The sequence below is a fragment of the Citrus sinensis genome, chromosome 1 (assembly GCF_022201045.2).
Source record: "Citrus sinensis cultivar Valencia sweet orange chromosome 1, DVS_A1.0, whole genome shotgun sequence".
NCBI lineage: Eukaryota > Viridiplantae > Streptophyta > Magnoliopsida > Sapindales > Rutaceae > Citrus > Citrus sinensis.
This window is the reverse complement of record NC_068556.1, coordinates 6,715,156-6,729,286: the sequence shown is the minus strand read 5'-3', so window position 1 is coordinate 6,729,286 and position 14,131 is coordinate 6,715,156. Positions and strand designations below refer to the sequence as shown.

Sequence of the window (14,131 nt, the reverse complement as noted above, 5' to 3'; positions counted from 1 at the left end):
AAAAAGGAAAAAAAGCATTAAAACAAGAGCACTCTGCAACAATTAGAAAATAAATAAGAACAAAAATAATTTTGTGCCCAGGCTAAACGCTAACATGTGGGAATAAAATTTAGTGCAGTGATAAATTTAGTGCAATGATAAGCCTTGAATTGAGTTCCTTCAATTTTGCTTAACATACACTTGAATAAGTAAGGTTCTAAACTTTAAAGTTCTAATTTCAATTTTATATGTCATAGCTGAACTGTTTTGGATCTTGGAACAAATAAGAAATCTTATGTTAATACAGCTAAGATAGAAACAAAAATAGAGACAAGCAAACACAATCGAGAGTTCACACACACAAACACAAAAAAAATCATGCAGTTGAGACAATTCTAACCCTAGTAACACTACCAGCAGCAACAAGACTTGTTACGATTTCTTAATTTTGAAATCTTCTGTTTTCGATTTTGATTACAGAAGCTCAGGGTTGACATAGAAAAGTAAATTATAATGTAGCTGAGGCAGAAACAAAAACAAAGACAAACAAAAACAAAGACAAACAAAAACAAAGACAAACAAAAACAATCGACAATATCACACACACAATCACAAAAAAATCATGCAGCTAAGACAATTCCAGCACCAGTAACACACTAACACAATCGGGAGTATCCATACACAAACACGAACTCAATCGTCCTTGTCTTCCTAATAATACTATTAAATCAACAGATATTACCCTAATTGTTGCAATTTTACAACTTTAAAATAATTATTTCCTAATCGGCCAAAATCTCAATTAGCTAATTTTACAACTTTAAAATAATCATTCTATTACCTCAAGTGCAGAACTATCTCGTTCAATGTCGCTATTGGGTGTTACGTGATGGCCGAGGGGAGCTGTGGCTGGCGCTTTGTGAGTGCCGACTATCGTGTGACTACGATGATGGCAACAGAGACCTCAATTGCATGATAACTATGGTCCGTCGTCTGTGGCTCGTGTGATGGCTATGAGTTGTGAGCGATGACAATTGTGGCTGGAGAACTCGAGGAGCACTGAGATTGCAGATTTTGGAGGTGTGAGAGTAAGAGAGTTTATTCAAAATAGTTTGTTTGAGCTTCATCAAAACGAAAGGAAAAAATGTTTTAAATGGTGCATTTTCAATTTAATCAAAACGGTGAGTTTCAATTCGAGGCGCGAGTTAGGGTTTAAGTCGGGGGCAGTAGCTTTTTCCTATTTTGACGCGGGAGAGAAAAGAGACAAAAACTACATTTTATTATATAAATATAAAATATAATGCATATGTCAAATGGAAAAAGAAAGAGTGACTCAGTTGCCAAAGATATATGCATTCTTCATTCTATTATCTGTTGAAATTTATCAACTGAAATTTATCCATTAGAAAGAAGGGGGTGTTTCTCAAAGTAAGTAGGACAATGAAGAAAAGTAATAAAAAAATAACAATAACTTTTGAATTGTTTTTTAAAAAATTGATATATATTAAAAAAAAAGTGGATAAAGAAGAAAGGAAACGATTCTCATGCATAACTTATACCCCGGTTTTAGCGCATGTTTTATATAACTCCTCTATCGACGAAAAGAGCTTTTTTGAAAATAAAATAAATAAAAGTTTGATTATCACCATTGAAAATATCAAAACATCGTTACATCACTACGATTGTGAAAAAAGGACAGTAATTCTATAGCCTCCAGTAGATGGAAATAGTTCATCCTATATCACCATGTCGTGTTTACTCTCTATTTATGTGCAATTTGCATATTGTAGCTACTTAAAACGATTTAATGAGCATCAATGCTTATTATATGGTAAATACTTAGATACGTTGTAAAAATAGAATTTTATAATTTTTTGTGAATAGTATTTAAACCATAGATTAATCATACAACTTTATGTGGTTTTATCGCTCACTATAAAGATAAATATTATTGTCCACTAAATCACTATTCTACAATTACTTATTAATCTTTCTTAGTATATAGAAGCTTTTCGTTATTTTATTTTCTTAATTTTATTTTTGTCTTCTCTTTACATCTAGGAGGATAATTGGATTTTATCCTATTCCCCTTCATGAGGCTCGAACCCAAAATATCACATCTCTAAAATTTAACAAATTCACATAAATATCACATCTCTTAACATCACAAGCACTAAAACATATAGGCAAAATCCTATATGTATCTCTCTATATTCTCAACTCAAAGAAATTTGAAAATTGATTGGTCTTTTCATATGAGTTAAGGTTGAACTCTGTTGCTTATCACCATTGCTGTAGAAGTTTGCATATTTTCGTATATCATTATACTTGCTTCACTCGCTGTGTCTCCTTCATCCTTAATGATCAACCCTTCGCACAAAAGGATACATCATTGTTGCTGCTGACCTCATCTCTGGTAGACTAGGGTTCTGTTTGGAATTGAGGTACTGTAACTTTTTAGTTACAATTGCTGTGAAAAAAAAACTATAACTATGAAACAAAAGTTAATAATATGAAGTAAATATAAATTTTAAATAATAATTTTGACAAAATTATTAAAGATATAATATATTTTCTATAATATAAGAAAAATTATATCAACATAGCTTTCAAGTACCAAATACTTTAGTACTGTAACTTTTAAATCACAACTGCCAATCTCAATTTCAAATACACCTTATGCCAGTCCCATAAAATCCCTCATGTATCTCATTAGAACTTAGTGGATTGAGCCATTTTTTATCTTTACGATTTTATGAATTTTGTGGTGCATAAAGTTAGTGATTTTATTGTTAGGCATTATCCTAACCGATGCTTGATCTTAGGCATTATCTTAAGAATTGTACTTAAACCTAACGGGACTTGATGTATTTGGCAAATTTAGCCTATTCAATTATATTTGCTAATCTGAAAGAAATTGAAATAGTGTCTTGACAGAGGAAGATTATGACATGTGACGCCTTAAAAAAAATGAATAAATGGTAATTTTGACGAGCTTAGCTTCATTTCCTTTTCATTAAAATTTTTTTTTTATAAGTACTATTTTTCTTATTTCGCTAAATAATTGAGAAAAAAAAATAACAATGAACAAACTCACTAAGGGCCAGCCAGGGCAGTGGACAGTGTATGCCACTAGTAACAAGCAGCTGTCACGCAATGATTGGATACAGATCACCAACAACAGCTGAAAACAGCCCATCGAAAGCCAATCCCGAAGGCCGAAATGAAAGAGATTATATATAAAAAAAAATTAAAACCTCGCATAATCCGCAATTAAATTCAACGGCATAGCACATAGCAAGACATATATATTATCTCGAACTACTCCCACGTTCGTTTTATCTCTCATCACCCGTTCCCCTTTTTTTTTAATTATTTTCCTTCTTAATAATCAAAAGACTCCCCATCAAAATAATAATAATAATAATAATCAAAAGACTCCAAAACCAAATCGTTCGTCACATAACAAAGCAAAGTATTAAATTTTTCATTTCATTTTTTTTGGAAAAAAAAAAAAACAAAAACAGAGAATAGAAAGCGACCAGATTAGCTAAGCCAAGGAAGGAGATTTCAAAGTCTTAGGCTCGTGGCGCTCCTAGACGCTGTGTGTGTTGTGGGAGATAAAAACGGAGGAAAGGTCATAGGTAGGGTTTTGAATCTGTATTTTTCGAAGCAACGGTGTCGTTTCATTGTTGCTGATGGGCGATGACAAATCGACGATCGTGATGGCTAGTAGGGAGAGAGATAGAGATCGAGAATTGCTAATTCCGGTAGCTGACTCTGGGGACGAATCTTCCAAACCGTCATCCTCTTCGTCCTCTTCGCATCATGCTGGACGCGAGGTCAGCGCTCTTGTTTCTTGCCTTTTTCTTTTTCAATAAAAAATTGTTTGTTCTTTTTAATTACTTTTGTTACTAATTTTGGTATAATTTCTTGAAATGCTGTAGAGCATAAGCTGCTTTGTGTATGTTTTGATTAACAGCCCTGTACTCTGCATGCAGTATAAATTTTGATTAGATAATAACAGATGTGTCTGTGTATGTTTTGTCTAACTAAATTCTATAAGCTAAGAACTTATAAAAATAAGAAAATGAATGAAGAAAGAAGGAAGACCATTCAAACTGTCACTAACTGTTGTTTTGATGGAAATTCCTTGTTTTCTAGTTGCTGAGTTTGTTATGAAAAATATGATCACAGTGGTCTCATTTTTTAGGCTTCTTTTCCACTTATGCCTGACAAATTGTTGAATGTTGTGTTTTCACTATGTAGACATTTTCCAAAGTTGTTAGGAGTTGGGCTTCGAAAAAGTTCATGACAGGATGGTGAGCAGTACTTTCTTCTGTCTCCTGTATTTCAATTAAGATATATGCATAATCTACCTCTTTGCACATTTTTTTTAATGGTTAAGATATCAGTTCTTTAAAAGAATTTGGTCTTTGCATGATTGTTTTTCCTATTGTTTAATCCTCAGATTCTGATCATGGAAATTTTCTCCACCTGCTGCTCAATGTACTATAGAAGTTTTATGCTTTGGGATTTTAATTGTTACATGTTTTCATATTGATCATAGTGCTTTAAGAGGTTTCTGAATGTATTCAACAATCTTTGGCACACAAAAGGATTGTTGGGAATTGGAAACTAGAGCTGCTGGGATGTCTAAGAGTCTCTTTCTTCTAGTAGGGAGATCATAAAGCTTGAAAAGAATTATCTTAGAATCCTGATCTTTGAACAAATCCATATGAAATTGAATGTGTACTTAGTCGCTTATCCAGGCTATTGGCACGTTTTTATCCTGTATTTCTTTTCTTAAGGCATGGTGACTGGAAATATACCATTTGCGTATTCTTTACTTATTCCACCTATGGACAATTGATTGCCTTCACAAGATGATCGCTCATCCAAAATTTTCCCAAATCTAAATGTTTCCGCTGAACCGCTGAGATGCATAGGTTTCTCATCTCTGAATTGCTACCCTGAGAAGAAATAGTAGCAGCTGTTTCCATCAAGATGCATTGCTTCATTTTCTATGATGGATTTAGGAACTTCACAGCAGTTGTGATGGGAAGTAGGTGATCCTGTTCTCAATTTTGGCTAAACCTTCGTAGCTAAGGCTACCCTATTGTACTGGTCATTTCAAAGTAGTATGCCTGTCTTGTGGCAATTCATGCAGAATGCAGGTGTTGCTCCCCTCAGCTTCATTTTTATATTGCATAGAGCCGTAGGTGGAGTAGCAGGAGCTACCTTTTTTCTTTTTACAAGGCTAGATAATTGATTTGATAGCATTCTCAATTAACCATACCCAATGGATACAAACGCTGGACTAAAAGCCTATGTAAAGTGAGCAATTAGGGAAAAATTCCAGACATATAATGAAGAATCATGAGAGCAAAATACATAGATACTGTATCCATAAGAAATTGTTTCAATAATATATAAGAATGCATAAAGTTTTACTTGGAAAACTGGTGTTGTTCCTTTGTAGCTGTTCTAAGTATGTGGCCAAATGAGCTTGGATTTGCAATTTGTAACTGTAGGCTGTCTTAGTACTTACGTGCTTATTCTGCTCAATGCAGCAGTTTCTCACTCTCGGTTTATTTGCAGTGTCATCCTGTTTCCAATAGCAGTTACTTTTTATATAACTTGGTGGTTTATTCACTTTGTGGATGGATTCTTCTCTCCAATTTATGCTCAACTTGGAATTGATATATTCGGTAAGCATTAATCTCTTATCGCCATTCCGTATGTTGTTAATGTTTGACATGTATAGATTGATCATCTTCGAGGTAGTATTTAGATACTTCACTTGGCTGGTACAGATTGCCTAAGAAGACTCGATTATCTTTCTGTTACCATAGAATATCATAATTTATGAATTACCAATCATTCTTTGATTATCTTTGTGAAAAATATATTTTAATAATTTATTAGTTAGCAGATGATGTTGTAGGGGTTAGGTGTAACGATTCTGTTACTATTATTATTATTATTATTTTCAAGAAGTTTGACATGCATGGCACATCAACCTTTGTTATAATCACTATGAAAAGAAGAAAGTGAAAATGTTCTATCTAGCATTTAAATTACCTAATGCAGATTAGAGATATTCCTTAAGCATGGCTTTTATTTTAGTACTCCTCCATTGGACAATGTTCTTGATTTGGTTTACTGTTCACATTTTATTCTGGTTTGAGCTGCTGAATGACTTGGTTCTCTACTTATCTTATTGATGTTTTGGCTTGCTTTTACTTCTTGTTAGGTCTTGGGTTTATAACTTCAGTGACATTCATCTTCTTGATTGGGGTGTTCATGTCATCATGGTTGGGAGCATCTGTCCTCAGTCTTGGTGAGTGGTTTATCAAACGGATGCCATTTGTCCGTCATATCTACAATGCCTCTAAGCAAATTAGTGCTGCCATATCACCAGGTATGTATTCAGTTTTTAATCTTCCCTATTATATTTCAGTGGGCAGACAATTCATATTCTGCATCACTTTTGTTATCACAGATCAAAACACACAGGCCTTTAAGGAAGTAGCAATTATAAGGCATCCACGTATTGGTGAATATGCGTTTGGGTTCATCACATCATCCGTTGTTCTCCAGGTCTGCAAAATGACCTTTTGCCTCACTTGGTTATATTTGTTACCTGCATTTTAATTATTCATTTTTCTTCCAATTCATGATTTGCGAGATAGTTTTGACATGCTTGTTGTATGATGACCCTTGGCATGTGAGACCAAAATGGGACATTAATTTTTGTTGCTGCTGCTGCTGTTGAAATTTTTGTTAGCATAATTACATAATGCTTTTGCAGCCTCGGAAACTTCATTTCTCATTCTTTTTTCTCTCTAAAATTTTGTACTTGTCTCCTATGGATATTCTTTCTGTGTTGGCTGTTGTGTGGCTATAGTTTGAAGTTGAGCCTTTCTTCTGTTTCATTGAGATTTATGGTGAAAATGATTTTATATCAACATTCCTGTGTTTTCCCTGTTTAAATGCAGAACTATTCTGGAGAGGAGGAATTATGTTGTGTCTATGTTCCCACGAACCATCTGTATATTGGCGATATCTTCCTCATTAATACCAAGGATGTGATCAGACCAAATCTATCTGTCCGAGAAGGAATTGGTAAGGACTGAGCTTTTATTTCTGCTAGTTGATAAAGAAACAGCATGTGATCCTGTCAAAACAAGAGAAGGAAATAGCAGGATGTCCATTTATGTTATATCTTACCATCATATATTGGTTTCTAAGATTCATGTGTTCCCTAATTGCAGAAATTGTTGTTTCTGGCGGCATGTCGATGCCCCAGATCCTGTCAACTCTGGAAACCCGCATGCCACTGGATGGAAGTAGACCCGACAGAAGATGAGATTGAAGAGAATAGTAATAGAGGAGGTCGTTTAATTTTTTTTCCCTTTTTGAGTTTGATATCATTGTGTTATCAGAATGGCGATGCAAGTCAATCTGTTGGTAAAGAAAAAAAAAGGATTTGTTGTTGTAGTAGAGACTTCTTTTTGATCAATCTAATGATAGCTTTTGTAACATTGAGGTCTCTGTAGAATATAGAATGAATCTAGAGCGTTTGCATGAAAATATAGCTTGGTTGATAGTCCTGCTTTGAGTTGTAATGGGTTTCACTTTCCAGATATGTACTGAATTTGTTCTAATTTCACATGGTGATGATATATACACGTCCCGTACCGAGGAGTAATGATGATAGATTCCCTAAAATAATAGAAACAAGCTGTAAAACAGGATTTGAAACTTGATCACATCTTTCACTGACAACGCATTTCTGAATTATCTTGTGTATGTGACGCTGTATGAGGATAAGCCCACATCAAAACTTGTGCCCATTTGTTGGTGCGTGGGCTCACATGTGTCTTGGGTTCGAAGCTTAAGGCTAATTAGGCAAAGACCATCCACGCAAGTCCATCACGAGCGACACAACCCAATAACCATACACCTGCTAATACTCTTTAAATACCTAGATAAACCCTACAAAATTTTTAACGCCAAAGAAACCCTAGCTCCCCGCCTCCCCTCCTTCGCGTCTCTATATAAGTATCAGGTAACGAAACAAGAATCAGAAGATGAGGTAGTGTCTGTCAAATTCGCTTGCAGTTAAGCTGGTTGGGATTTCTAATCCACTGGCGATTCTTTAATTTTTTTTATTTTTTATTTTGTGTTCTTTGAAATTTTATGATTGATTGATGTATGGGACGGTGAAGATTCCGCAGTGAAAGGTCTCGTTCGTCGTAACTGGCTAAGGAATTAGCCTTGCCGACCATCCTGTTATATCACCACCCATATTCTGAGTCCCTAATTTCTTTTCTTTCACTCACCAAAGTTTTTACTTTTTTTTATCTTTTTCAAATTTCAAAATTAGGGTTCTTATTTTGTTTTGAAGTTGAATTTACTTTCCGGATCTGCCGATGATTATAAACTAAATATAGACAAGCATATGTCTGAATCAATCCGTGTGGATCCGACTAATCTTCTCTATGAGGCTGATCTCTCAATTTTCTTTCTTGTATCGTTCTCCTTGTTTGGTTGCTGAGAAAATGGAAAACAGATTTCTAATTAATTTTCAAATGCCAATGACGAATGATATAGTGATTTTTGTAACATATGAAAATTCGTGATTACAATACCACTACTGCCTTCCTTCTGAGGTATTAAATTTTGCAATCTAAAATCTCTTTTTTGATGAAGGGTCAGTGATGATTTTTTCAGCATAGTTCATATGATTAATCTGTGATTATTTAAACTTCTAGTCTTTCGCTCCTATCTGATGACCCTTAACATCTACCGTTGATTTCTTGTGATCTTTATTAATTTTTTTTTCTTTTGAAACCGAAAATCTTCTATTTATTGGTTAAAACAATTTTATTTTCTAAATTCTGTGGCCGATGATTAATAATTGATATATAGACAAGCATATGTCTGAAATTTTCGTGTTGACATATGAAATCGGATGTCTCTATGAAGGCCTTAACAAGAACTAAATTAACAGGCTTCTAATAAAAAGATACTCTTGAAATGAATTTCGGAATTCAATTTCGTCGTAATGGCGTACTAACCGGCCATCTTGACATATCACCACTCATATTTAGAGTCCTTTATTTATTGTCAATTGAATGCTCTTTTGTTCATCTAAACTCAATGAGAAGGTTACTGTTTGAGTTTTTCGTTTTTCAGTAATTGGTGTCTAGCCTGCTTTCTCTAAAAGGGAGCCGAGATGTGAAGGTCGGCTCAACGGCTGCAACCATGGATACACAGGGAGGGCTTACTCTGAAGAATCCAGTAGAAATGAGCTACTTTTTCTTTTATATATGTATTATAAAACCGGCTGTTGTTAGCGGGTTTCAAATGTAATTCATTTTCTCATTTCGTTTTGTATGAGTTTTAAACTTGTTCTTGAATAGTAAAATGATACTTGTAAATTGCAGTGGCTTATGAGAAAATGATATCTTTACGAACAAACCCCAAGTTTAAGGTTTTAGTTATCTTATATAATAATGGAAGTACATAATTTTTACATAATAATTGGAAGTACATAATCTTTTCATAACCCTTTAATAAAAGGGTTATTTTTACATCCCTCCCTGAGGTTTCACCTAATATCAGTTTAATAGAAAATATTTTCGTATTTTTACTCCCTTCCCCTGCAGTTAGTATTTTCGTCAGTTGACCGTTAGTGGACTAACAAGAGGACGAAAATACCCTTTGAATGCCGCAAATCATTTCAAATTGCCTAAACTCACTGATCCAACACAAAAGAGTGCAACAAACCATTTTCGTTATTCTCAACCCAAGGCATGTAAATACCACAATCGAAACCACCAAAAAAGCGAAAAAAAAATTAAAAACCCCTTTAACAAAATACCGTCTATATACATGTCAAGCAAATCTTCATCAACCATTTTCATCTATCATGAATCCATGGAAAAAATCAGAAGCACACAGCTAAAATCTAAAACAATTTTCAAGACTCATTTTCAATCAATTACAGGACCACAGAGATATTCGACTTAGCTCTATCTTCAACACGAATTGGATTAATCATTTAACTGCAACTAACACGAATCGATCGAAAAATCAGGAGAAACAGATACGCTCTCAAAAATTTTTGAGACCCACTTTCAAATTTTCACTAAAAATTCTAATTTTAGCTAATAAAAATAACATGTACTAAAAGAAATTGATACATACCTCGTTCGCGGCTCCAAAACAGCTAGATGATTGGGTGTTCGATGGCGAAACTCACTATACTCTCTTACCTGGCAGTTCTGAATCATTCGTCGTCGATATTGGCGTCATCAGCTTCGTCGTCGATATTGGCATCATTAACTTCGTCGTCATGGTCTCTAGTTTGTGACCAAAGTAATTGATCAATTTTTTGAAATGGGTTTTGAGCTACCTTGCTTCGATTTAGGTGGAGGAGAGAGATGAGTTGTATTTCTGGTTTTGGTGGATGAAAGAGATGAATAAAGCCCAGAGGCCAATGTGACGGAAATACTAACTGCAGGGGAGGGGAGTAAAAATACGGAGATACTTTCTATTAAACTGATATTAAGTGAAACCTCAAGGGAGGTATGTAAAAATAACCTTTTAATAAAAATATAAACCAATAAAATCATGTTATTTTCATTAGAGATATTATCATTTTACTATCAAAGTTTTATTGGCATATAATGTTTGTACTAAGGTTATCATTTTACTATCATTTCGTTAACAAAACGTTAGTTCTCAACAGAAATTATATTAAAGGTCGATTCTACCCCCAAGGACATAAAAGACAATATTACCCTTTGAAAAGAAAGAAAAACAAAAGCTAAAATTACAAGAAATGCCCAAGAAAATAGCCGTTAGAACCAAAAACGGCTATTTTCTTGGCTTATAAAAGCTAGAATTTACAGGCTTACAAACATATTAGCAAACCATTTCATCAATACCAGCAGCCTCACAGTCATAATCAACACAGTAGTCTTATAAACACACTAGCAAACCCATTTGAAACACCCCAGCAACCTCACTTGAATACTAACAACCCCATCTCAACAGCAACAACCTTATTTTAAACACACCACCTGCGTCACTTGAACACTAACAACCTTTTTTCAAACACACCAGTAACCTCACTTAAACACTAACAACTCTATTTCAAACACACCAGTGGCCTCATTTCAACCCTATATCAACAGCAGCCTGATACTAAATACCTGCAATTCTGAAACACACCAGCAACCCCATAGTAAACACCTGCAACCTTAGACTAAACACTAGCAACCTCACACCAAAAGTACTGAAATTTAAACATTTTTATCATACAAAAACAACAAGAATAAGGCACAACAAATACTTGAATTCATTGAAAACACAATATCCACTTCTTTCCTATCTTCAGTCAAAACCAAACAATTTTTCACCCTTCACACATATAAATTCAACACAGAACAATGGCCTCTAGCAGCCACACAAGCATTAGTTCTAGGGGTCGAGCTAAGAAACCTGAAGAAGTAACCTGCTACCCTAAATACTGCAACTGTAGAGTGCAGGCATGTGCTATGGTATCTACTACGTCGGAAAATCCTAACAAACTATTTTGGATATGCAGGTATACAAAGTGTAATTTTTGGCAATGGGCAGCAAAGAAGATTTAGAAAAGCGTAACAACACATCTAGTTATGGCTTGAACCTAAATGAAGATGTACTGAAGATGAATGAAAGGCTACAATGCATTGAAGCGATGCTAAAATTGGTCGTAGTTTTTATTTGTGGCCTCTTGATATGCTTATTTATGAGAAAGTAATATAATAGAAGTAATTTAATATGTAAGCAAAAGCAAAAGTAATCCAAAGTACTTCCATTATTATTGGTGAAAAATAAGAGTTTGTATTTGAAATGCCTACTCGCAGTATTGTCAGTTTGTGAATTCAAAAAACACCACAGCAGCCTAATGTACTAATAATAGTTTGTGCATTCAAAAAACACCACAGCAGTCTACTGCACTAATAATAATTTATGCATTCAACAAACACCACAACAGCCTAATGCACTAATAATAGTTTGTGCATTTCAAAAAACACCACAGTAGCCTAATGCACTAGTGATAGTTTGTGCATTTCAGATATATAATATCCTAACGATAACACTCTGCTAACCATCTATAATCTGTGAAGCTTATGAGCCTTGAGTAGAGCCCAAATCAAAATCTGAGTTAGATGTATTTGCTAAAAATTGAGGATCTGCATCAATTGATTCATCGTCAGAGCTAGATCCCCCATCATCCGTAACTTCTGCATCCTCAGTTATGTTTTGGTGATTTATATGACTACCATCAGCAGCAAATTCCTTGTCAAAATCTGACAACCAATCATCATCGTCGTTATCATCAACATTCTGGTAAACATTTTCATTCCTAACAATTTGTGGTTTATCTCTGCCTTCAGTCTTGGAAGGTGATTCATCTTCATCAGCATCAGTTTCACACCCAACATTCTCAGCAAGGTTTGTTTGTGGCCCATGTATACCTCCAGGCCTAGATGGTGGTTCATTTCCACTTTCATTTACCCATGCAACTTGCTTTGCAGATAGCTGAACTCCTAAGGCACGTAGCAGGGATTATATCACCCCACCAAGTTCTAAATCAGGACGTAGGGTTGGCAACACAGTGACTTTAAATACTGGCACTTGTAATGAGTCATGTGTCATGAACATAATTTGCAACATTGCATTAGTATCTACAATAACTTGCACATTATTCCTTGGGCTAGTGACAAGTAATTGCACACTTTCAGGAGTGGTTAACCCATCTTGACTTGTAATATTCACCACCTCATTCTTCAGCTGCAGCATATTGTATTCATCTGGTTCAATCAACCCTTTACAATGTTTCTTACCTTTGTAGATTATATGTAGTTGTATTGTTAACATGATCTGTAAAAAGCAACCAGTGAACAAAAATTGGTATCATTAATTCTAGTAATATGAACATAACACAATTCACAACTTAACTATAAAAAGCAAACAATAACATAAACTTGGTATCGTTAATTCAGCTGCAGCAGACTGTATTCATTTGGTTCAATCAACCCTTTACAATGTTTCTTACCTTTGTAGATTATATGTAGTTGTATTGGTAACATGATCTGCAAAAAGCAACCAATGAACAAAAATTGGTATCGTTAATTCTAGTGATAGGAACATAACACAATTCACAACTTAACTATAAAAAGCAAATAATAACATAAAATCTTATATTGGTAACAAGATCTACAAAAAATAAGGAAAAATTCTCAAAGCTAGATCTCCAACAATAACATAATTAATAAAAAATTAACAAAATTCTAATGTCAGTACCATGGACAACGACAAAGAACACATTAACAAAAAATTATGCTACAAAATTAATATTATAATTTATGAAATTCAAGTATTATTCACAATAAAAAAATAACAATTTAATTAACGAAAAAATTAATAAACAATAAGCGAATAAAAAGGCAGTCAACAACTCACAGTGGAGAGCGCAAACACTAGTGGAGTCAGCCGTCACTCAGCTGCGAGGGCGAGAGAGATTGGACACAAAGGTTTCACAATGGAGAGTGCAAACGGTAGTGGAGTCGACCATCACTCAGCAACGACGAAGAGAGATCGGAGACGGAGGTTTCACAATGAGAGAGAGGGCCGATCGATTTTGTTCTTAAATATTATGTCAAAACGCTGTGTTTTGCTTCAACTCAAAATGTCTTTAATGCCCTTATACCTAGAAATATCTTTTATGCCCTTATTACTTCAGTAATTTTTTTTAAGTTGTTAACGGAATGATAGTAAAATGATAACCGCTTAAAATTTTGTTAATAAAATATACTTTTCGACAAACTTTAGTACTGATATGATATGTCAGGAAAACTTTGATAATAAAATGATAATAACCCTTTTCATTTTTAAAATTTTTTTGGTTGTGAAAGGTAACAAGTTCCCAAGCTTAGGTAACAAGCCCCTATGCACGTGTGGGGGCGTGATTGCATAGTTAATATGAAAGCATGAGAGAAAAAATGGAGCAAGCAACTCATTTATCAGATAAATGAAAGATTGTGACGCCATTCCCACTTGGGTAAAAAGGGTGCAAAAACGTTTGGTA

The 14,131-nt window shown here is 34.4% G+C and overlaps 1 protein-coding gene, 1 long non-coding RNA gene and 3 other non-coding genes across 6 annotated transcripts; 4 read left to right on the top strand and 1 right to left on the bottom strand.

Annotated features, from left to right (window-relative positions):
* Nucleotides 1–3,337: 3,337 nt before the first annotated feature.
* Nucleotides 3,338–9,428, top strand: LOC102620902 (hypothetical protein). Of its 2 annotated transcripts, none has more exons than XM_006475575.3 (8): nt 3,338–3,821; nt 4,249–4,301; nt 5,581–5,690; nt 6,236–6,403; nt 6,485–6,582; nt 6,981–7,107; nt 7,257–8,053; nt 9,184–9,428. In XM_006475575.3, exons 1-7 carry the CDS (start codon nt 3,678–3,680, stop codon nt 7,349–7,351), a joined length of 795 nt encoding a protein of 264 aa, XP_006475638.1. In that variant the 5' UTR covers nt 3,338–3,677; the 3' UTR covers nt 7,352–8,053; nt 9,184–9,428. The 2 variants fall into 2 exon arrangements, with proteins under 2 accessions (XP_006475638.1, XP_052294172.1); XM_052438212.1 differs by having other exon boundaries at nt 7,257–8,080.
* LOC112498013 (small nucleolar RNA Z43) lies at nt 8,203–8,304 on the top strand. Its single transcript, XR_003065097.1, has one exon. It is a non-coding gene; the product is annotated as a small nucleolar RNA Z43 (small nucleolar RNA).
* Nucleotides 8,578–8,660, top strand: LOC112498015 (small nucleolar RNA U83). The gene has a single exon (XR_003065099.1). It is a non-coding gene; the product is annotated as a small nucleolar RNA U83 (small nucleolar RNA).
* Nucleotides 8,695–8,785, top strand: LOC112498010 (small nucleolar RNA snR60/Z15/Z230/Z193/J17). Its single transcript, XR_003065094.1, has one exon. It is a non-coding gene; the product is annotated as a small nucleolar RNA snR60/Z15/Z230/Z193/J17 (small nucleolar RNA).
* A 2,456-nt stretch (nt 9,429–11,884) lies between the features above and the next one.
* LOC112497875 (uncharacterized) lies at nt 11,885–13,987 on the bottom strand. The gene is made up of 3 exons (XR_003064823.2): nt 13,507–13,987; nt 13,100–13,136; nt 11,885–12,924 (listed from the first exon to the last, which is right to left on the bottom strand). It is a non-coding gene; the product is annotated as an uncharacterized LOC112497875 (long non-coding RNA).
* Between the last annotated feature and the right edge of the window lie 144 nt (nt 13,988–14,131).